This window comes from Panthera onca, chromosome B4, assembly GCF_046562875.1.
Source record: "Panthera onca isolate mPanOnc1 chromosome B4, mPanOnc1 haplotype 2, whole genome shotgun sequence".
Lineage (NCBI taxonomy): Eukaryota > Metazoa > Chordata > Mammalia > Carnivora > Felidae > Panthera > Panthera onca.
In genome coordinates, this window is record NC_138345.1 from 71,293,058 (window position 1) to 71,316,479 (window position 23,422).

General features: G+C 37.9%; 1 protein-coding gene across 3 annotated transcripts in view; it reads left to right on the forward strand.

Moving 5' to 3' along the window:
• Positions 1 to 17,343, forward strand: part of TMEM117 (transmembrane protein 117) — a 492,479-nt gene extending 475,136 nt beyond the window's left edge. For all 3 annotated transcript variants that reach the window (XM_078449928.2, XM_078449929.2, XM_078449930.2), the window contains 2 exons: positions 3,483 to 3,612; positions 15,216 to 17,343. In XM_078449928.2, the coding sequence (XP_078306054.1) occupies positions 3,483 to 3,612; positions 15,216 to 15,862 (777 nt within the window). In that variant the 3' untranslated portion in view covers positions 15,863 to 17,343. The remainder of the gene's footprint in view (positions 1 to 3,482; positions 3,613 to 15,215) is intronic.
• The last annotated feature ends 6,079 nt before the right edge of the window (positions 17,344 to 23,422 follow it).

Consider the following 23,422-nt stretch of genomic DNA (forward strand, 5'->3'; position numbering starts at 1 on the left):
AATGCAACTACATCATTTTAAGACAAATTTCCTCATCTGTAAAATGGGCTAATAATAGTAAGCTTTCACAATCATTTTGTACATAGGTAAAATATAAATACATAGCCTAGGGTGATGCTAGAACATTGTAAGTGCTTGATAATTAATGCCAAATGCCCACAGATTTCCTCAGCTCTTAGTTACTCATGTGCTAGCTTACCAGCTCCTACCTGCCCAGAAGCAGTGCCTCCCTTCCCCATTGTTAAGTTTTTTCTGGATGTCACAACAGTGTCACCACATTGCACAAGAAACCAAGTTGGTCATGTCCTTCCATCTTCCCCCTGAGGTTGCCTCACATGTCTCACATGTCTCACATTTGAGAGGCACCTTCCCTAAAGCCCTGGTCCCAGTGCCCTCTGGGAGAACACCACTCTGATCGAAGTCCCAGTCACAGACCTCAGGAGGCCAGCGCTGTGCAGTGGATGAGAGCAGACAGGGGAAGACAGCGTTTGACTTTTCTCACCAGGACCTGGAAGCAGCCTATGTGTGATTCTGAAAACAGACCTATCATGTTCCTCTGCTTCACTCTCAGGATAAAACTGACCCTGGGATCATGCTGGGAAACCAGCCATGCTTGTTGGCCATTTCCCTGTCGCTTCCTTCTGTCTCCAGCACCGTGCTCATTGCTGTCCATGCATTATCTCATCCTCCCAAGGAGCCATGAGGTCATAATATTTAACCCTTATTTATTTATTTATTTATTTATTTATTTATTTATCTATCTATCTATCTATCTACCTTAAAATTTTTTTAATGTTTATTTACTTATGAGAGAGAGAGAGAGCAAGCACGGGAGGAGCAGAGAGAAGGAGACACAGAATCTGAAGCAGGTTCCAGGCTCTGAGCTGTCAGCACAGAGCCTGAGATGGGGCCGGAACCCACAAACCACGAGATCATGACCTGAGCTGAAGTCAGATGTTTAACCAACTGAGCCACCCAGGCACCCCTATTTAACCCAATTTATAGATAAAGAGGCTGAAACCTAAAGAGATTCAGAACACCATCCTCCCTCCTCTTTCACCTAAAGTAGGTATCACCAGCCTCAGATACCTGCTGTCCATTAAGACAAGCCCCACACTTCCTGCAAATTATAGCAACTACTATTATTATTACCATTCCACTCTATGTCAAGTGAGACCAGAATTTACACTGATCCAATCATGAGTATGGAGAAGTATGTGGGAGTAGGAATTAAAGCACAAAAATTGGACTAGCAAGGAGAGAAGGGAGTTCCAAGATTAAGGAAAAGGGTTTTGAAAACCAAGATGGGGTGATTATAAAAAATAATATGGAAGGAGTGACTCTAAAAGAATGTACCATCTCTTTTTTATTAATCCTCTTTTCAAAAACTTTCTTACATGGCACCAGCTACATCTATCACACATTCCAGGGAACTCCCTGTCCTGATCCCTTCTTTAAAAAAAAACAAACAAAAAGAAAACAAAACAAAAAACCACTAATGCCATCATCCAAATAAGGATCAAGAGTTTCTCTTCTGTTTTGTCCACACTCAATTTCCTTAATTCATCTTCCTCCAAGTGCAGGTGGGAAATAATTGAGGAACTATTTTTTTGGTGAATGAAGCTTTGATCCCATTCTATAATAAATCTCTTAAGTTTACTTTTGAACTAAACCAATTTCATATCCAGTAGAAAACTTCCATTTCATGGAATAAAAAGCTAAATGAGAACAGTCCAAGAGCACCTTTCAAAAAAGAAGGTACCACTACCAAGAACTATTCTCTTCCTTAAACCAAAAAAAAAAAAAAAAAAATGAAAATGAGAACTGCTCTATTGATAATGCTTTATGTTGTTTTCCAGGGAAAGGGAAAAATACTCTGGTTATCAGACCCTTTGTGTGTCAAGCATAATTTTTCATGGGAGATGTCAGTTACATTTTAGCAAAAGACCAAATTCAATTCCAATTCTTTTAGCAAGAGTATTTCAAGTAACAAAAAACGCAAGGTAATATCGATGAAAAATAAAGGAAAATACAATTTAATAAAGTGCAGTAATTCACAAGTATTATTACCAATCCATTTCCACTAATATTTTAGATCAAAATATTCTAAATGATCCAGCTTATGCTTTGGGATTTCCAAATTTTCCAAATTACATGTCTACTTACTGCTGATGTCTGAAAAACAAGGGGAGGTGAGACCAACAAGATATGTGCATACACACCAATAGAAAAAGATGATGTGGTATCATTTCATTTTTCTTTTTGTGTATTTCTTGTTAGCAGCTTGAAGTGATTCATAGGTCATGAAATTAATAGACATTGAAAACTTTCCTGGCGACCGCCACTCACAGAGTCTCCTTTTCTCTGAAGCCTATCCTCCCTTGACCAGAATTCTCAGCCAAAAGGGGAGTGGGATGGACATGGAGGCCGCTGTAATGTTCCAGCAACTCTATTATTGGCATATCTGTATGAGCTGAATATATAGAAGTCGTGGAAAGATTTAACTTTTTAAATTAAAATAATGTATTGAAATCTGAAATGCATATTTTTTCCATTAGGTTGTAAGTAATATTTTTAAAAGATACTCATTAAACATAGGACTGATAATTTAGTGGTTATTCAAAGTGAAAATGTGTGTATGAATGCCTATGGATCCACCTCAGATGTTCATATTTGAGTCTATTTAGTCTGTTCTTTCTTTACATGCTAGCAGTGAACTTCAGTTTGGTGCTCTATCCAAAAACCAAGAGCAGATGAGACACCTAAAAATATCCTCATTTGCATCTGTTTCCCTTCCTTAGGAGAGGGAGGGTCAGCCCTCCTGATTTTGCCTTACAAAAAGAAAGTAAGATCATTGGGGAATTAATTCATTGTTCATCTCTCCTGCTAGCATGTCAGGCCCTCCATCATCTGCTTCAAATTGATGCTAAATTGCAAGAGAACAGGACAGGAGTCTTTGGCATTTTTCCATTGCATGTAGTAAGTCAACAGAGATGATTAATAAAAGACCCTTGGATGTGAGTTGAAAAACTTGGTTAAGTGAATTAGATCCTCTTTACTTTGTCCTCTTACACAAAACATAGTCTGAGAGGGTTCATATTTTTAAAAGGTAGGGAAACAAAATATAACAAAATTACCACATATTTATAAAATATGGATCACTTCCTCCCTATAAAAATTTAAGATCAGTTCTCCAGAATGAAAGAGATAAACACGTATAGATGCAAATCAATTCTATATTGGCTTCTTAGTACCACATTAAAGAGAAAATCTGAGGATGTAAGTTATGACTTAATTTTGATTTTGAATGCATGCAACTACCTAATGTACATAAAATAACAATTACAGATTGAAACATCCAACAGCTTGCTGCATTTAAATGATTTTAAAATAAGTGCTTGTAAAAAGTCAATTTTTGGTGTTTTGCTGCTTAGGAACGAAACAAATCACAAATATGTTTTTATGTTGATTTTCTTTGACAGGACTGGGAATTCCCACATTTTATGGGAGATGTTGATGTAAATCTTCCTGGGTTGCACACTCCTCACATGCAGTTCAAGATTCCTTTCTTCCAGAAGATCTTCAAGGAGGAATATCATATTCACATAACAGGTATGTTGTAACTTTAAACACGATTTGATTGTCTCCTACTTAGAGTAATACTAGCTGCTATAAAAAAGCAAATAGTAACATTTTAGAGGCATGCATACATATAGTTTTATTTCTCACGTAACAGTGCAAGGTGGTTCCAGGTCACCTGGGGGTTCCCAAGTATCATTCGGGGACTTAGGCTATGAGCGGCTTCAATACTTCCAACTTCAACATCCAGCAGGCAGATGGGAATAAAGAGAATGGAGAAAATGATTAAGAAGGCTTACCTTTTTCTTAATCGCCTTGGCACAGGAAAGAAGCATGTGCCCTCCATTCACATTCCATTGACAGTAGCTCATCAGATGTCCCCACTTAAGAGTCAGGGAGGAAATGTGGTCTCTAGCTGAGCAGCCACATCAGTGTCACATCTACTGTTCTAGCATACTATTCCTGGAGAAGGAGGCCGCACTTCTTGGCATGGATAGTTAGCTATCTCTGCCAAACTCCATCTACAACTCCCCCTTGGTTTTCTTCATTAGGTTGGTTGCTTTCTCACAACATGCAGCTCGGTATTTTTTTTTTTTTTCAGCATTTATACTTTTTACACTTTGGTCCTCATTTCCTGCTGAGATTGGAACAGTGGTAACCCAGAGCACCAGTCAGACCATGTGCCTTTAGGGAGTTTGGCCACTTCTCATTTGATTGAATAAAACCTACTTCTGTGACAGAGCTTATGTTTCTCTCACGTGAGCCTCTTGCAGATCCTCAAGATTATTTCCTGTGCATATATGCCCTGCTTCCTAAATGGCTCCGATATGATTTATTATATTTTTTCATGACTTCTCATTCTCGTCTATAAAAGGTCTTCCTGAAGTTACATTTTATACTTTTTTTTTTTAATAACCAGAAGCAGACAGCTGAATGGTCACATATATGATGGCATTAGTTCCCAAGCTGTTCAGTTACACGGAGTGAATGTGTGTGTGTTTCAAGGACAATGGCCTAGGATCCCACACCTGCTAAAAACTGCTGAAGAAATCTGTGCTTACTACCGTCTGTGCTGCTGAGTAAAAATAGCCTGAGCACAGAACACGTGAACATCTGAGTCCTGCAAAAAACCTTTGCTTCCCAACTTGAAGGCTGGTTTTTGCTTTGAGCATGAGGCGACCTTCCTAAATTGGAGAATGAGCTCATGAATAGGGAAGATGCAGCAGGTTTCTTCTCCTATTCAAAATGAATGAGGCCCATCTATTAAATTCACTGGGTAAATCAATCAATTTGAGTTCAGGTCACATAGTGTGGTTTCAGAGTCCCCACTTAATCTCGACAGCATGCTACCCTCTCGGACTTCTCAAACAGCTAACACACACATGGCATCATCATTTCCCTTTGGGTGGGCTTCTGCCTGGACCATCTGTTCTTGCTATCAGCTCTTGTCCCAGGCCATCATGGCACTAATATTGTCTCTGAACAAGTATCAGAATTCCTGTCAAAAATATACTTCTGCGGTGCATAATATCAGGTTAAAAAGGGGGAGGGACATTCAGAGGAACTCACTGGTAAGAAAAAAAATCAAGTTATTAAAAATATTTCATTTGGGGCTATTTTGCAGAGCTTTGTCATATATATTTGCTATCATTTTAAGACAGGGACAGGTTCAGGTTTTGTGGTGCCCAAAGCTTACACAATTTGGAATGCTCTATTTAAGAATATAAAAGCAAAGTTACAGCTAAAAATTACATTCAGTGCCTTGGAAGAGGGACATGCATACAGGAGTCCCGGAAGCCTCAGTGTAATTAGCTTTGAGATAAAGCCTCCCATGCAGTTGAACTAAAATCTTCATTCCACCAAGTATTATTTTCTAGAAACTTAAAAGGAGGAAAGACTGGCAAAGTTCTTATAATGGAGACTGCATGTTTAAAAAAAGTTTGGGAGAAGGTAGAAATATGTTGTCATTAAGGCTTTGATGCAGCATTTGCCAAATTATGCTGATAATCATATCACCCAGGAAACTTTATAAATATACACATTGTTGGGCCCATTGATGATGTTCCAACTCAGTAGGTCTGGGCAAAGGCCAGGAAATGGGACTTTTAAAAAGCTTCCCTAGGTGTGCTGGTCATTGGGAACTGCTCCTTTGTGATGGAGAAGCCGCAAGTGAAGTCAGATTATCTCCCAGAGACAGGAGACCGGCTGTGCAAATGATTGAGTGCCTGGACCTGCCCTAAGACCTTTGAGGATTCTGGAGTTTAGATCCAAAATAAAATAGGGTACATGTGGACTTTGGGGTGAAGGGCTCCACCATAAACTAGATAGTTAAAACTAGAAGTTTTTATCACGGATCCAGTTTGTGGTAGGATGATCATGTGCCTCCCCAGATCCGTGATAAAAAACTTCTAGGAAAATCATGGCAGGTTTGGAGGCTGAAGATAGTCTGAACTTTTCCCCTCTTGTTATGTTACTCTCTTTGTTCTGTTAATTGCTGAAGATGTTGCTGAGGACACTCTGAAGTAGCAGCTAGTCTCCTGTGAAAGGCCTGTTACTTTATCTTGCTCTGTAAGAAAATGGTTTCTGGGGAAACCTAGATAAAATTTCCAAAGCATGGTACATATTGTGTTTTAATATGCTCAATAGTCAGTAGCCTGCAAATGCCCAAGTCAACTGCAAACACTAACTTGATCAGCTCCTCCAGGTTCTGCTTCTTTTGGTAGGGAAACTCAGTGCCTTTCTTGATAAGCAAATAGAGTAGTATCTCTGGGTTATTAAGCATAAAACTCTCTATATCCATCAGTGGTTCTCAAATTTCAGTGTGTGTGAGAATCACGTGGAGAGCTTGTTAAAAAGATCCCTCAGCTGCACACGCAGAGCCCGATGCCTGAGGTAGGAGTTGGAGCCTGGAACTTCAAGCACCTCTAATAATGCCGATGCAGGCTGCCAGAGGACCCCTCTTTGAGAAACGCTGCTGCTGAGAAACACTTGCTACAGTCACAGTTCCTCTCATCTCAGCTTTAATTTATTTTCACATGCAACTCTTAAGATCAAAAGCCAAAGGACAATGAAAATTCCATAGAGTGGGGTGCTAATAAGAAGGGCACAGGATACAGTCCTGCCAGGAGCTGGAAAGTTCAGACCTGGGGTCAAGAAAAGAGGTCCCAAAATAGGCTATGTCGGGAAACACCTGGGTGACCACAGAGGAAGCTAAAGTCAGGGATAGGAAGGGATCCTATGGACCCCCAGACAGCTCCATCTGTTGCTTTCTCTGCCTGTGTTTGTTGTGCACTAGAAGAGTCTGTGTGACTCTTTTCTGGGGTTCAGAGATGGTGCCACCATGGCCTCAACTGTCATTTCTTGATCTAGAAATAATGTTCAAGGCATGCTGAGAAAATGGAATGTAAAGGTTTGCTGCCTAGACTCCAGCTCTGCCATTGACTGATGGCATTTCCCTTGTCAAGTTCCTTACCTCTTAGAGGCTCAGTTTTCTCATCTGTTCAATGGGGACAGTGAGGTACATATCCCATACGGTTGTTGTGAGATTTAAATTAATATGCACAAGGCATTTTAGACACCGTTTGCCATTTGGTAAGCACTCAGTAAACTCTCACTCCTTTTACCTGAAGCTTTTCCTTTCATCCATCCAGAATTCATGTTTCTTGTTTAATTCAAAAACATTAGGTAGCCTGAGAGAGGGCTCTTTTATTATCTATCCACTATTCTGAATGCTCTACTGTTATCCAGTGTTCTGAGTCAAGAAGGAGAATGCTAAGAATGGGAAAAAAAATGTCTCCCAATGACGAGCTCTGTATGGAGAGGGTTATCTGACACTGATGAGTTCCCATTGGCATTTTAAAAGCATTTAGGATTTGGGTATTATCTAATCCTGACTCCATGCTAGTTGTCTTCATGCATTTCAGAAATGACTTGAATTGTTGCATCTGTTTAGCTCATCTGGAGCCCCCTTGACAGATGGTTTGCTGCAGTGTGTAGGAGCTTTCATTTCACAAGCTGGGCTGCAGCTTATAAAAATAAATCCTCTCTATCCAAGGGTGTGTTCAAATATTTTTTCTGGGAATTTGGACTTCCATAACAAAGAGGATACGTGGTTAGTGATTAGGTCACATCGATGCTTTTAGCCCAAGCCCATTGTTGCTCTCTTAAACATAAATGCTAACTGCAACCATGCCACTGTCTCCTCTGGCCTCTTCCCTTTTACCTATAAGGTGAGTGCAAAGATGGATTCAAAATATGAGGTACTAAGTCTCCGGAGGCGAGAGAGGAATGGCCTCTCAATTCACTCTCGGAAGCTCCTCTGAGTCCTATTAATGCCAATCCCGGTGGAAGCTCTGCCATCTGTCATCCCAGCCAGACAAAGGAAGTGTCCCGTTGGTGGCCATCATCTGAGTGAATTAGGAGGGGGTCGGGGGAAAGGCCAGAAGGAAGGCCTGTGCATCTGTGAGGAGAGAATTCACACTGTTGGCACGATGATGCCCACGGGAACCCTTTCGGCAAAAATGGAAAATGTAGAAGTAAACAAACCTCCATAGCGTCTGTGTTCTATTTCAGTTTCCTGAGCGGTGTGAGGGCACAGGTGCTTTACAATGGCGACAATGTGGAAGATAATGAATAAAACCCCTCTGTTTCTATTTCCATAGGCACATGATTTCTGGCAAATGAGTTCCCAGAGATTGTTTTTTAAAGAGCTCTCCTGTGTCAGTCAGATCATGGGAAGTGCTGGGGAGGGCAGGCCAGTGGTTCATCCAGAATATTCTGTCTCACAAAATTAACAAGGGGCTTGTTATAGGGAAATGTGATGCATCCTGTTCACCATGACAGTCTCTAAAGATCATGAATTTATCCAAAGTACACAAGGATCTCTTGCTATTATCTCAGTTGTGAAGTTTTCTAAACCTTTCCTGAAGCAGTTTCTATTTTCAACACATTTAGACAGCTCTAAGAGTTAACTATGTTTACTTCTACATAAAGCAGCAATTCCTTTTATTTGTCCAAAACTCATCTTCTTCAAGGCCAGGGTTGCTTTTTTGCCCATGGCCTGTCAGCCCTTGCTGCCCCTGAGCTAGCCTGCTGTCTCCAAATTGAGATGTCCTGCCTTCATTTATGCATATATGAGGACATCTGTGATAAAACTTACATGCTCTTCAGGAATTGTCTTTACAGCCAGCAGAGAGGCTTGAAATATATAATGAATTATATATACTCTTTGAGATATGAATATTTTCTTTTCCCAATTTTCCAGATTATATCTGATTTTAGCAGTATCCCAGAATTTACCAGATCACTGTGACACATGTATTTGATTTGAAAGACTGTAACTTTACTTCTTGTATTTTTCTGTACAAATTATCTCACAGTTTACCTATTGGTTAACAGACATTTTCTGAATTAATATGTGTCTAAAACTAAGCCGGGATCTAGGCAATACAGAAATGAACATGACATAATTCCTAATCTCAAGAGTCTAATAGTCACTTAATTTAGTATAACCCCATGGCCTTTTACTTCTGCTTTTATCATAGCGAATTTCTACCCCTATTACTGGATTATGTCCTCAAAGGAATAGTCTCCCACTTAGGAGGTGACAAAGACAAGAGAGGCACTTAGAGAAACTATATTCATTTGCTTTTAAGTCTTAAGACCTTACTTTGCTAACTCAAATTAACTCTTATTAATTGATAAATTAGTAAATATCTTCAATTCACTAAATGTTCTCCTCATGGCCCAAGCACTTAATGTGGTTCCCAGATATCCCTAAATTACCTAGGGTGTGAGGGCACAGGTGCTTAAAGGGGTTACTTAAAGAGATGCTAAGTCAGTGAGACCTGTTATCACTGCTCATGTCTGCAATGGGAGGACATTGATCTGGCCAAGAAGCCTGTTACAGCAAGCTGCTATTTCTTTAATTATCCAAAATTTATCTTTTTCAAGGCCTTGGTTGCTTGTTATCCCATAAAGGATTTTGAAGGCTTTGTGGAGCATGACTATTTCATATATCTGCACTGGATGCCAGAGTCTAGCCCAGTGGTAGCACCCATTTGGAATGAAGGTGCCTATGGCACAGCTCAGTCTCAATGCTAACTGGCAACTTTACTGAGTTAAGAAAAAATATAATTGCATATTTGACTAATGCAAGGTTTATTATATAAACCCCTAATCTCAAGAGTCTAATGGTCATCTAATTTAGTACATATTATATGGTGGAAATATCAGCACTTTACACTATTTTTTCCTTAGTTGAAAAAACATTTTCCCCCAAATTGTCATTTCCTATGCTAAGTGATAGTGATATTTAGTGAAGAATCCTTTTAAAACCAACTAGCCCAGAATTCTGTAATCTCCCACAATGTGAAAAGATAAAATTACCATTATAATATCATTTTTGGCAATCAGTAGGATTCATTAAAGGCACAAAATGCAAGAAAGAGGTAATCCCACCAACACCATGCAGTGATTTCTCATTAAAGGAGACAGTGAGAGATTTCAGCAAGGAGATTAATAGAAATAATGTATGGATTCTTACCCTCCCTCCTTGGTGATTTACATTATGTTATGTAGTTGAAACAACAGGGGGAAATGCAAAATCTCTCCTATGATTAATGCTGAAATACCAAGCCTCTTGTTATGGTTGACTGTACATTCACAACAACACACTTGGGAAATGGCAAGAGATCACTTATTTTCCTTTTTGTGTCTGATCCCCTTTCCATGTGGGTCATTTCAGGGACTCAGATTTATTTTTTATGGTAAACAGTGTTTCTCAGAATATACATTTTTTTTTTAAGGAAAGCTTTCTCTGCATGAAAATTTGTGGATTCCATCTTTTTTGCTCTAATGGTGAGATTTCCTGGCCCATCATAAAATGTTAAGGTTTAGGTGATGTTTATTTCACAGACTTATCAAAGAGATGTTTAGGGCTGGGGAGAAACCTGTAGGGTCATATAGCTCAGCTCCCTCACTTCATAGACAAGAACAGTGGGGTTGAGCTGTCTTGTGTGACAAGTAAGCTGTTTTGCTTACTGGTTCGCCACATATCACAGGGCAAAAGTAATTTTTTAAAGAGGAGAAAATGCATTACAAAAGTAACAAAACACTATGTGGGAAAATAGAAGGAAGGATGTTAGCAAAAAATGAATATCCTTCCACTGCGTAAATGTGTAAGTGGACCAGCGGTTATGTTATGTGGACGGGAAACAAACAAAGTAGGAAAAGCCACTGCTTGTGCATTTTTACCAGCTGCAAGTTTCAGCTGACTGGCTTTGACAGTGGCGGGCGGGGGGGGGGGGGGGGGGGGGATGCTTGGGGGCAGGAGAGGTAGAGACAGTGCTACATCCACAAAAGAAAAGAAAGGAAACGTGATGTCAGTAGGAAGCCTGCCTCACTCTGTTCTCTCCCTTCTGCACTTCCCCACCCCAACACGGCCACTCTGCTGTGCGGGAGACTTGGAGACAGGTTCCTGTTCTTTAGCCTCAAAATTTTTGTATATAGTTGACCTATCTCTGGACCATTCTCCTGCAAGTTGTAGACAAATTACCAGTTGCTAAGAATTTTCAACATATGAAATATGCTGATTCACAAAGCATGTTTACATGTAACTATACACTTAGTCCTCTTAGATAATGGGGCCAGTTATAGCTCAGTGATTCATGCTGTTTTATCCAAACTGAAACATTTGATCACCTTTAGGATATATCTTTGTTACAAACCCTTACATGCTCTTCTGTCCCTATATCACCAAGATCCTATATTAACTGGATTGAAGATATAAAGGAAGGAAACTGTAGAAAAAATACTCCCCTACATTTCTGGCAAATTTAACAGATTTCAGAGGACTTTCAGATATAAACTTACTTTATCCTCAGAATAATCCCTCGAGATCGTTATGTTGGTATCATTCTCCATTTCACAGAATTAAAAATTGAATAGCTACTAACTAGAAGGATTCGGGGTGGTGGGTGAAGGACAGAATCATAAAACTGGAAGTCATCTGGTTCAGTTTCCTCAATTTGAAAATAAAATTACTGAGGCCTGGAGAGGTTAAACAGGTAACCCAAGGTTGTATTATTTTCATATTAGAATGAGATCTTCATCTGCTGATTTCCAGCCTGCAGTTTTTGACTGTGGTTTTCTGTCTCAAGGATCAGGAAAGATGTGTTAGAGCGGGGTGATGATACCCATTAGCTGATGTCAGAAAACACATTTCTAATTTGTTCCTCCTCTGTCCCATCTAAATTTTCAGGCTCCAGATCACATGATAAATAAAATAAAGTGATTCTTTAAAGTTTGGTTGTCAAAGTGACCCAGTGCACCATTCAACTTAGGTGGTGGAACAATAGTGTAGAAAGTGTGGGGGAGAGCTCCTCCTATCCTGAGGGTTTCTTACTAGTTTGGTCAGTGTACAATTTTTATGCTCCGATGTTATCTTTTCCCTTCTTTATTGACATTCTCTGAGCATCTTTTCCCACCAGAAAAGCACCATTCCCCAAGCTCAGTGAGCATCCTTTCTTCTCCCTGATTTTGTGACAGTACTTATCACTGGTTTCTGATACCCTAGATACAGGGCCCACTTTATGAGGGACTGCCTTATTTTTTTTTTTTTTTTTTTTCAACATTTTTTATTTATTTTTGGGACAGAGAGAGACAGAGCATGAACGGGAGAGGGGCAGAGAGAGAGGGAGACACAGAATCGGAAACAGGCTCCAGGCTCCGAGCCATCAGCCCAGAGCCTGACGCGGGGCTCGAACTCACGGACCGCGAGATCGTGACCTGGCTGAAGTCGGACGCTTAACCGACTGCGCCACCCAGGCGCCCCATGGGACTGCCTTATTCTTGCATCAATAACAATGACTTAGAGAGAGAGTACAAGTTTCTCCAAGGGACCTTTGTGAGTCAAGGTGATGGTCAGTCATAAAAATTCTTCCTCACCATCAGCATATGTAGTTTACAGCAAGAGAGTAGGTATGAATCCGCTGCAACAGAGAAGCACCCAAAGCCCCTCTCTCAACTTGCTTTCATGGAAGCTACAAACTATTGCCTCATTGATAGTGATGAGAACCTCAGAACTTTTTTTTTTTAATGTTATTAAGTGTTATTTTTGAGAGAGAGGGAGAGGGAGGGAGGGGCAAAGAGGGAGACACAGAATCCAAAGCAGGCTCCAGGCTCTGAACTGTCAGCATAGAGCCCGATGAGGGGCTCAAACCCATGAACCATGAGATCATGATCTGAGCTGAAGCTGGACCTTTAACTGACTGAGCCACCCAGGAGCCCCAAGAACCTCACAACTTTTTAATTCACTTGCCTCTCATTCCTCTCCTGTTTTCTCTTCCTACAGTATTCCCCATTACTTTCTTTCTCTCTCCTCTTTAGTATCACCTGATCTTTTCCTGTATGCTATTCTATTTGCAGCATAATAAAAACATAAACTAAAGAAATGCAACATTTTCCAGGCTATTCTCTGTCCTTCTTTCCCTTTCAGGACCACATGAACTACAAAAATCCTTTCTGCAGAAATTAGCCCTCAGTCTTCATTACATTTTCCCAACATCTTCAGTGTTTACCATTTGTAACACTCAGTTGGTGCCTCACAAATGTGGCCTCTTCCTACTATTTATCTGTTGATGCCACTGTTCTATTACCCTAACAAGATAATGAGTTCCCCCCTGTAAGGCAAAAATGTATGTCCTCAGCATCTACTAAGGTATCCTAAAACAGAGTCTATTATGAGCACAATAAATGTTTGATAATGCTGCTTACCTTTGTATTTGATTGAATTTCACTAGCTTGAGCTTTCTTTACTCATTTTATGGTTGATTCTTAGTGAGAATCTCTTTTAGTTTTGGCTATGACTCCAGGAGAGCAGGAGTGGTTAGAGCTTAGCAGTGCCAGATGTTATAAATAGTTTATCATATGTGCAAACAACATTCCCAATGTTTCAACTTACTCTCTAGTGTGGGTATGCAAAATAAATCGTTTGGGCAAGAGTTTCCACTACAAAGACTTTAACAATTGTATAGTTGAACAATTTCAGGACTGGCAGAGTTATAATTTCCCTTCAGATAGTTTAGATAAATTCTCTTGATAGAGAAGAAGTTGTACCTTCCTATGCAAATGCAGACATTATCATGTCTTAGGCAAGGCTTTCTTGTTCATAACAGTAACAATTACTTAGTTTCTATTATGTACCAGGCACTGCGTTTAGCATCTAATTATCTTATGAAATACTAGCAGCTTTAATAAGTACTGTTATTTTCTGCATGCAAAGATACTGAGGTTTAGAGAATTTAAACAACTAGCCCAAGATCACATAGCTAGTAAGTTTTAGAGCCAGGATTAAAACCTTTCAATTTCGCATAGAGTAGGAACTTGAAAATGTATAAAGATGATGATAAAACACTTTCCCAAACTCCTCACAAAGTTATATTTTTATATAGCTCTATGTTCTGTTAGAATACATACTGCAAAAATTCATTAGAATGGTTTAATAAGTTTGCCCAAGATTCTGTCTCTCTTTTGTCCCAAGAGCTCTATAATCTTGTGAAGCAGTAACTTAATCATGTTCAATACTGTTATCTTCAGATACAAAATAAAAACATTTGACATACTATATATAACATTTATAACTAAAGCTTTTGGAGCTTTTGGAACTAAAGCAATATATATATTGCTATATATAGCAATATAGCACCTGTTTGCTATAGGTGATAGCAAAATGTATCACCTATTTTGCTACAGCAAACCTATAAGGTATTACTATATCATGATATACTTGATATTGTAAAGCTTGCAATAAATTGTGATTATAATAAAATTATAATGGAATCTAGTATCCCTTGAAAATTTCCCTATGTTCTTTTTCATTTGCAGATGTAGGGATATCATAGATAATATGCCTCTAAACAATGTCTTATTTGCATGAGAATTTTAAATACTACAAAGAAATTATAGCGGTTACAATCTCTCCAAATCATCTCTTCTAAAGCAGTTTATTGGCTTTGGTTGTATTTATATGTCTGATAAATGGATTCTGTTCAATGAGATTTGATGCAATTATTTTTAAAGTCTTGAAATGAATGCTCAAGAATTATTGATCTGAGTCACATCAACTAACGGTTTAATCAACAGGTCACCTACAAACAGCAATGTGAATTCAATTGATATACTGCTGTGTTTGCATTGCAAAATGATTTCTTGTCTAGACACAATTATAAAACTGTAAGAGATGTTCAATCAGATGTTAGACTTTTCTAAGAATTTAATTAGAACTTTGTTTTTTAAATATTAATTGAGATATTCTAGAGAATAACCTACATGGAACCAAATTTGAGTATGGCTGTGGTACCTACAAAACAAGGCAGCTTAATCTGGTTAGTATAAATAGCATAAATTATTGACTCTGGGACCTACAGTTACATTCTCATGTGGTCTAGAATACATTTAGGAAATATCCTTTGCCAATTCACTTAATGGCAGCATAGCACTCTCAAAAAAATGCTAACAGGTCTAAGACATGAACAATTTATACTATTATACCATTATCTCCATTTTATTGGGAAAAAAACCCTATTGCAGTTTTATAGGTCTTTGACTAATATGCGGTATTTCTTTTTTTAATGCAGGTAAATGGTTTAACTATGGAATTATCTTTCTTGTCCTGATTTTGGATCTTAATATGTGGAAGAACCAGATATTTTATAAGCCTCATGAGTACGGACAGTATATAGGCCCAGGGCAGAAGATATACACAGTGAAAGACTCTGAAAGTTTAAAGGATTTGAACAGAACCAAACTTTCCTGGGAATGGAGGTCCAATCACACTAACCCTCGGACTAATAAAACATATGTTGAGGGAGATATGTTCTTACACAGCAGGTTCATAGGGGCTAGCCTTGATGTCAAGTGTCTGGCTTTTGTTCCGAGTTTAATAGCTTTTGTGTGGTTTGGATTCTTCATTTGGTTCTTTGGACGGTTTTTGAAAAATGAGCAAGGCATGGAGAATCAAGACAAAACTTATACTCGCATGAAAAGAAAATCACCGTCAGAACATAGCAAGGACATGGGGATCACTCGAGAGAACACACAGGCCTCAGTGGAAGACCCACTGAATGACCCTCCTTTGGTTTGCATCAGGTCTGATTTCAACGAGATTGTCTACAAGTCTTCCCACCTAACGTCAGAAAACTTAAGCTCACACTTGAATGAATCTACCAGTGGGACAGAAGCCGATCCAGATCCAACAACTTCTAAAAGTACACCTACGAACTAGATTCACTTGGAGACAGCACAAAAAGCAACCTTGAGTGTAACTTTAAAAAGTTAGTCTTTCCTTTTGTAAATGTAAAGTTTACGTAGTGTTAGGTAAAGAAACACAAACAATGCCACAACGGTGCTCAACATGCTTTTTCTAGGACTCATTGTTTTCTATTTGTATTATAATCTACGTGCCTACTGTATATCTAACAGTCCTTTAGAGATTGCTTTTCACAATTGCACAAGCTATTTACTGACTTTACAGCATAGTAGAAGATTAGCTGATTACCCGTGTATCTGATGTTCAACCATAGTGGTGCCTTGAGACATTAAACTGTTTTTAACTGTACCAGAAATGAAGTGTGGAACAGTTCTCTAACCTACTTCACATGGGGTGTTTTTTTTTTTTTTTTTTGTATACAATTATTTTTGATCTACACTTGATGTCTTAGCAGGAAACAGATCTAGCCAATATGTGGCTTAGGAAGTATCTCTTTTACCTATTCAGCAGTGGAGTTGATGACTCTGACAGCAGGATTGCAGAGAGGCATGGTGATTGCCTTTGAATTTGTATTGGCTATCTGCCAAATACAAATACAGATTCAAAATTCAGTAATAGGAGAACGATAATCCAGCATGGGTCACTACTTGTGAAATGTGACTTTCTCCAACCAGTAATTGCAATTAGATGATAATACCTAATTATGTTTTCCTAATTAAAGATAAATTGCTACTTGATTAAAAATCCTGCCCTTCACCTATGGGAACAAAGGTTAAGAGGCACAGTTGGATGAACTCTCAAACTTATTGGCATTTACACAAAGCTCTAGAAAACCAAGGAACTGAAGTTTTAATCATGTGAAGGTTGTACAGCTACTATCTACAATATTTGTACATCTTTCTGTAAATATGGCTCTGGACAATGAAAATTGAACAACATATGCCAACCCTGAATAAGGGAACTCCTCTAAAAATTATGCAGCAGAACCTTGTGAGGTAGAAAAAGAAGTGCATGAAAGAATCTGTTTAGTAGCTTGTTTTGTGTGTTTTTTGTTTTTTTTTTAAGAATTAAACATCATACATTAATAAATATGAATTATACATCAGTGAATCTGTGATGTAGTTTTTTGTTTATAATGGATTCATTTGTATATTAATTTAACAACAGCCCATTTAATTTTAACTTGATGCCAGATGAGTTAAAAAATGGAACATACCCAACTTGCTTTTAATTTTGTTCCATAAATTGTGGTTGCATGTTCTTCAGGGGGTTGGGGAGATCACTTTTAAGGCAAAATTATTCTCCTGTCACATACTGACATAACTGTATTTTGTCTTTATGATTTTTAAAATATCTCTTGTTTTGATCTATCTGCTTTTAAGCTTGCAGCATGCTGAATTTAGCATGTGTGATAGAACTATGTATTTATCTGTCACTTGAGAGCCAGCTTTAATAAACACTTTCCTACAATTGTTTACTAAGCAATTAGAACCATGCCCCTGCTGTTTCATTTACCTTTAATAGCTATGTATGGTGCAACTTAGAATTATAAGTATCTCTGAAACTAAAAATGCAGAGATCAAGCTCACTATAGTAACCCACTGACCATACTGTTTAAAGAAACTTACCATGTTCTTGCTTGGCCAATGTGGTAACATTGGCCATTACCAAATTTACATAGCATAAAACATTGAACTTTTGACTCTAGGAGAACACACACACACACACACATAGACTCATATATTTATATACACTCACTGTTCTATAAATATATATATACTATATATATATATGTAATATATATATATATAAAATATATATATTATCCTGAAAGTTAGTGTCTTATAGACTGAAGAAGGAAGTTGATTTATAGAAAGTGGGTGTTTATTAGCAGTATATAGTCCTTATGAAAATATTATTTGATAATTTTTAGGTAGGTATTAAGGAAAAAGTGGTTCAATGAGGTAATCTAATTCGCAGAAGATAGAAAAAATAACAGCACTATGCTTACGTGTATCCTAGTGTAGGGACTGACTAGAGAAGGTGGCTATCAGCTGACATGAAAATGTATCTTTAAAGTTTCCCTAAGTTTTAGTAACAAATAGAGTAATTACCAGTAATGGCATTTTTTTTTTCAGCAATGGCATTTTAATAGGATCCAAACCTTTGAAGGCTTCCAATAGTTGTGTATATCAATCTTGACCTATTTATCTACCCATGGGTCTCCTTCTCCTTCCTTATTCTGCTACCTCTTTTAGTACACCATATTTGCATTTATACCAAGTAAAGATTAGCAAATCAAATAAAATCTAATGAAAGTCAAAAGCACATGTACTAGTGCTTTTTGAATACCAGATCTTTTGGACTATCAAGGGCATTACAGAAAAAAAAAAAAAAAAGGGGCGCCTGGGTGGCGCAGTCGGTTAAGCGTCCGACTTCAGCCAGGTCACGATCTCGCGGTCCGTGAGTTCGAGCCCCGCGTCAGGCTCTGGGCTGATGGCTCGGAGCCTGGAGCCTGTTTCCGATTCTGTGTCTCCCTCTCTCTCTGCCCCTCCCCCGTTCATGCTCTGTCTCTCTCTGTCCCAAAAATAAATAAAAAAACATTGAAAAAAAAAATTTTTTAAAAAAGAAAAAAAAAAAGAAAAAAAAAAAAAGTAGTAAACCCAGAAAATAAAGGGTTAAAAAAAAAGGATTAAAAAACCACTAACTGCAGATTCTAAAGAAAGCATAACAAATGTGATGCCTTAATTGCAGTGATGCTTAAGGACTATAAACAATTATATTTCTACTGTTCAGTAATTACAGTATTTTCTTTCATGCAGTGCAGAATTTGCACTAATTTGGCACAATTTTAGTATCCTACATTATAGAGTACTTCATTAGTAGTTTAAATGGAAAATTAAATAAACACTATGAATTTATGCCTGATAATATATGCCTAGACATAAATCTCATCACCACATGCTCATTTGTATTATATAACCATACTTAGTTATCTCATACTCTCCCCATGGTGGCCACTTATCATGTTCACTTATATTATAGCACAGCTGAGATTACCAGTGAATCCTATTAGAAATCTTAAGAATTATTTCTTTTCCATTTGCCCGAAGAGCCAGCCAGGCACAAAATCTCCTTTTACTTTTCATCAGATTTCCATCAGGTCATTCCCACAAGCACTACTGGCTGACAGTACAATGGAAAGTAGTTGTGCAACATACACACTCACATTTGAGGATGGGAGTCAATACTGTTGTCATATTTCACCACTGGCCACCATAAGCAATTCCAATACATTATTTGCCTACCCTGTGGATCACCAACCCAACTCAATATGAAACATGGGAAGAGAACTTCCTCTTAGCTGTCTCTGTAACTGATGACTCATGATGCCAACGGAATAATCTGACATTTGACTAAGACCTTAGCACTCCATAATTGCTTATTACCTATCTGTCCTCACTCTGAACTGATTCCTATTTTAAATTAAAACTCTTGGCTATGCAACCACAACCTGGGTATTGGGCTTTTAATGGTGTTTTCCCAACCTCAGACTGGGATGGCTCACTATTCTATCTTGCCTGATTTCCTCCAGAAATCAGAAATTTTGCCCCTCAGAATTCAACTCTAACCTATTAGCTAATCCCATCTTTAAGATGGGGAAAACAAGTCAATTAGTTTTGCAACAAACTGGCACTTTTTTGATTTATCCAAATTTTTATTTTAAACATATTTGTGTGCGTAGGGTTCTGATTAATGGGAACTGGTATGGATAAGAGAATCAAGGTCATAAATTTTGGCTTCTACTGTTTATACTGGACTAGAACTGAACTGTAATCTGAACAACTAGAGAAGTTTAGATGTAGTATTTGTAGCTCACAAGTCACTCTTGTTAAAGATAACTGGAAAAAGAGCTAGATATTTATATTGGAAAGAGAAGATTAGGCAGATAGTGGAACATGATGGAAGTTCTTGCCATGACATCTGGGAAATAAAAAATGGTAGTTTTAGTGTGAGTGGGCTTTAAAACTCTGGCGAGGGGATGGAAGCCTTTGTAAAAGGAACTTCAGCATAAAGTTATTGTGAGTCCACTACTTCTACCTAATAAGAGTCCTAAAAGGACTCAAGAAGATGTTTCAACATAACTGAGGGGGTTACACAAAAGGTTGGTTGGTTGGTTGATTTCTTAAACATTCTACCACTCATGTTACTCTGTGTCTGTCCAGGAAATATGGTGAGACCTGGGAGAGGGGACATGGGGTCCATGAAACAAACAATAGAGGTGGGTGTGGGCATAGTGGGCAATGTGAGAAGAGAAAGACAAAAATCTACACTTAAAAATTTAGAGAGACTAGAACATCCTTGATAGAAGAACAAAGATGGCAGCAAAGTTGACATATTGTAAACAAAAATGCCTTGCAGATGCTTTATGATAAACATTCTGAAAATTTTAGTAAAACAAAGTATTATTACTACTTTAATATGTATAATATAGCACAGATATTATTTTAATTGTGAGGAATCCATTATTTTACTCAGAGAATATAAAACACATATAAGGAGCACCTGGGTGACTCAGTAGGTTGGCCTTTTGGCCTTGGCTCAGGTCATGATCTTGGGGTTCATGAGTTTGAGCCCCACAACTGGCTCTCTGCTACCAGGGCAGATCCTGATTCAGATCCTCTTTCCCTCTCTCTGCCCCTCCCGCGCTCACCCTCTTTCTCTCCCTCTCAAAAAATAAATAAAATCAATCAATAACATATAACTCATAGGTTTATTTCTTACCTCTATCCTCCAAAAGATTTTTCATAAGGTCTTAAGTTCCTTCACACCAAATAATTGTACTACTAAACTTTTTGAGGACTTATCTGCATGATTAAGAAGGACCACTCCAACTTATCATTGACAACTACATTAACAAAACAAATTTATAGATGCTTCTCACCCTAATGAATTGTTTTCACTCTATCCAGATCATTGCTCATTCCTCATAATAATAAGACTACCATTTTGAGTATTTTCTATATGCAAACAAATTACACATTTAATCCTCATATAAACCACGGAAGGTAAATATGGTTAATTTTTTTACAATTGCTAAAAACTAAGGCTCAGAGAGGTTTATTAGCTTGCCCAAGGTCACAAGGCTGGCAAATACAGACATAAGATTTGAACTCAGATGTGTGTAACTCCAAATCCCATTATTTTCCACTATAATCCTTAATTAAGATCCATTCAAACTACAGTATCCATTTCAAACAGTATCTTTGGTGAGAATGACCTGGGGAACCTTGTAAAACCATTCAGATGCCTGATTTCTAGCAATTCTTTTATCTCAAGAATCTAAGTTAAATAATTTCTAACAGGTGTCTTGATGCAATTTACAAGTTCTATCTTATGATTGAAACAGATAAGGTTGAATTAAATGACAGAAGCATTCAGTTCGTTTCCAGGTGTTCTGATTTAAACTACACTTATAAAACCACAACACCGATTTGTCCTGACATAATTTCCAGTGTTGGAATTGGTTTATTTCCTGATTTCACTTTCCTAGGAGAGGAAAGAATTGACCTCTGCATGTTTTGAACACACCAATAGATATGAATATTCAAACAAGAAAAAAAAAATGATGCATTGATGGACAGATTTAGAAAGCACAATTCAAATATGGGATCTAGAAGTAACTATATTTTGAAGAAGCCATCTGAAATTTATTATTTTTAAAAACCTTTATAAAGGTGAGCAAACGGTATTGTGACAGGACAAGCACTGGCTTTGAAAAACATGTCCCTTGAATACTATAAGCCTTAGGTTCTCATTCCCCAAATGGGAATACCTCACAGTTTTGAAGAGTTTGAACTAAAACTGTATGTGCAAGAATTCTGTGAACTGAAGTTAAGTTGTGCAGATGTGAGGTACTATCGAAGGTGTGGGGCACCAGTCACCTTAGTGCCCACCTTTCAATAGCCCCCATTAGTTTACCTTCATCAGCAGCTCCAGGCCAATGCTGCCATTGAACATGGTTAGGCTGTTTGCTCCCAATTTGTCTCTCTGTAATTGTTTTGAACTCTACAAGCCTCAATGTTAACGCATTTCAGTTTTAACAGAAGTTCAGATTCCTTAGTTTAAAGCAAGTGGCTAAGATGTCTGAAATCAATGGCCATAATCCCTTGGAGCTGCTGGGCCAAACCTATTCATCAAGATTTTCTCTGCTCTAGCATTCTTAAATTATTTCCTTCCTTTCATGATTGCCTTAGCAGCTTCTCTTATCAGGGCTTTCTCATCGTGCCAGTAATCCACCACATTTCATAAATCCTGAAGTGTCTTCAGCATTTCAATGAGAGCCGACATGCACACCTGAGCCCCTGCACTTCAGGATCTTCTCACCTGTGATTGGATGTAGTCAAGGAAGCCATTCTAAATCAGGGTGTCACTCCAGCCTTGCCTTTTAGGAAGAATCTACCTTATATACCATGGAATCCAGGCAACACCTTAGCCACAGCATAGTCATTTATAGAATGATACTTTAAAACAGTATCCTGGTTTTTTACTCAGCTTACAGACTTAGTGCTTTGAATACCTTATTTTATCTGGATAGTCCAGTTGACTTCAACCTAACAACACTGGAAAAGGTCAGCACTTAAAAACAGTCACTCTTGTCTGAAACAAAATGTGTAAGATGAAACAAAGAGCAATAACCAATTCAGGAAAGACAATTACTATTTTAAAAATTACTACTCAGATTTGATAATAATGAAATTACTATAAAATTTCCTTTGAACAAATTATAGTGTTCTTGAATTTGAACAACAGTATTTAGTTTCTAATATGCCAAAAAACTGAGAGGCTCTTTTATTTGCATATCCAATGTCTCCAGTGGAGATAGACTGTACCTACTTTGTGTCTCATGAGTCTACTCTCCTCTCTGTCATTATTACTTACTGCCATGCAGAGATCCATCCTTCTTCCTAAAACACCTGCAGTGTGGTCTTAACTGGTCTTCTTGACTCTCACCTTGTCCAGTACAATCCATTTTCTATACTTTTATCAGAACAATCTTTCTAGAGTCTAAATCTGATCATGTAACTTCAGTCTTTCAGTGACCACTTGTTGCTCACCAGTGTTTTTTTTTTTTTTTTTTTTTTTTTTTTTCAAATTCCAACTGGGAGATGAACTCATTGTTTTTATTTGGTAATCGGAAGAACATACAAGTACTTATTCATTACTAGATGATGGGGGAAATTATACATTGACAGACTGTTGGCCTCATCCATGAAATAAAGATTTACAATAAACACATCTTTAATTTATTGAGAGCAGTTTAGCATTTCTGTTTTACATGAATCTTTACGAATTATTTTTGCATTTGGAGATGTGATGCTATGGCATTTGAATAGTTTGTTTTAGTACAAACCAGCATCATAGGGAACAAAACACTCTTCTTTAGAATGGATGACCATTCTCTTGCCCTACGATATACAAATGCAAATCACAACCAGCATTTTATCTGCTAGAAACATATTTTACATTATGGAAGTACATTCTATCACTGCCATAAAATAGCTCACCAGTGGT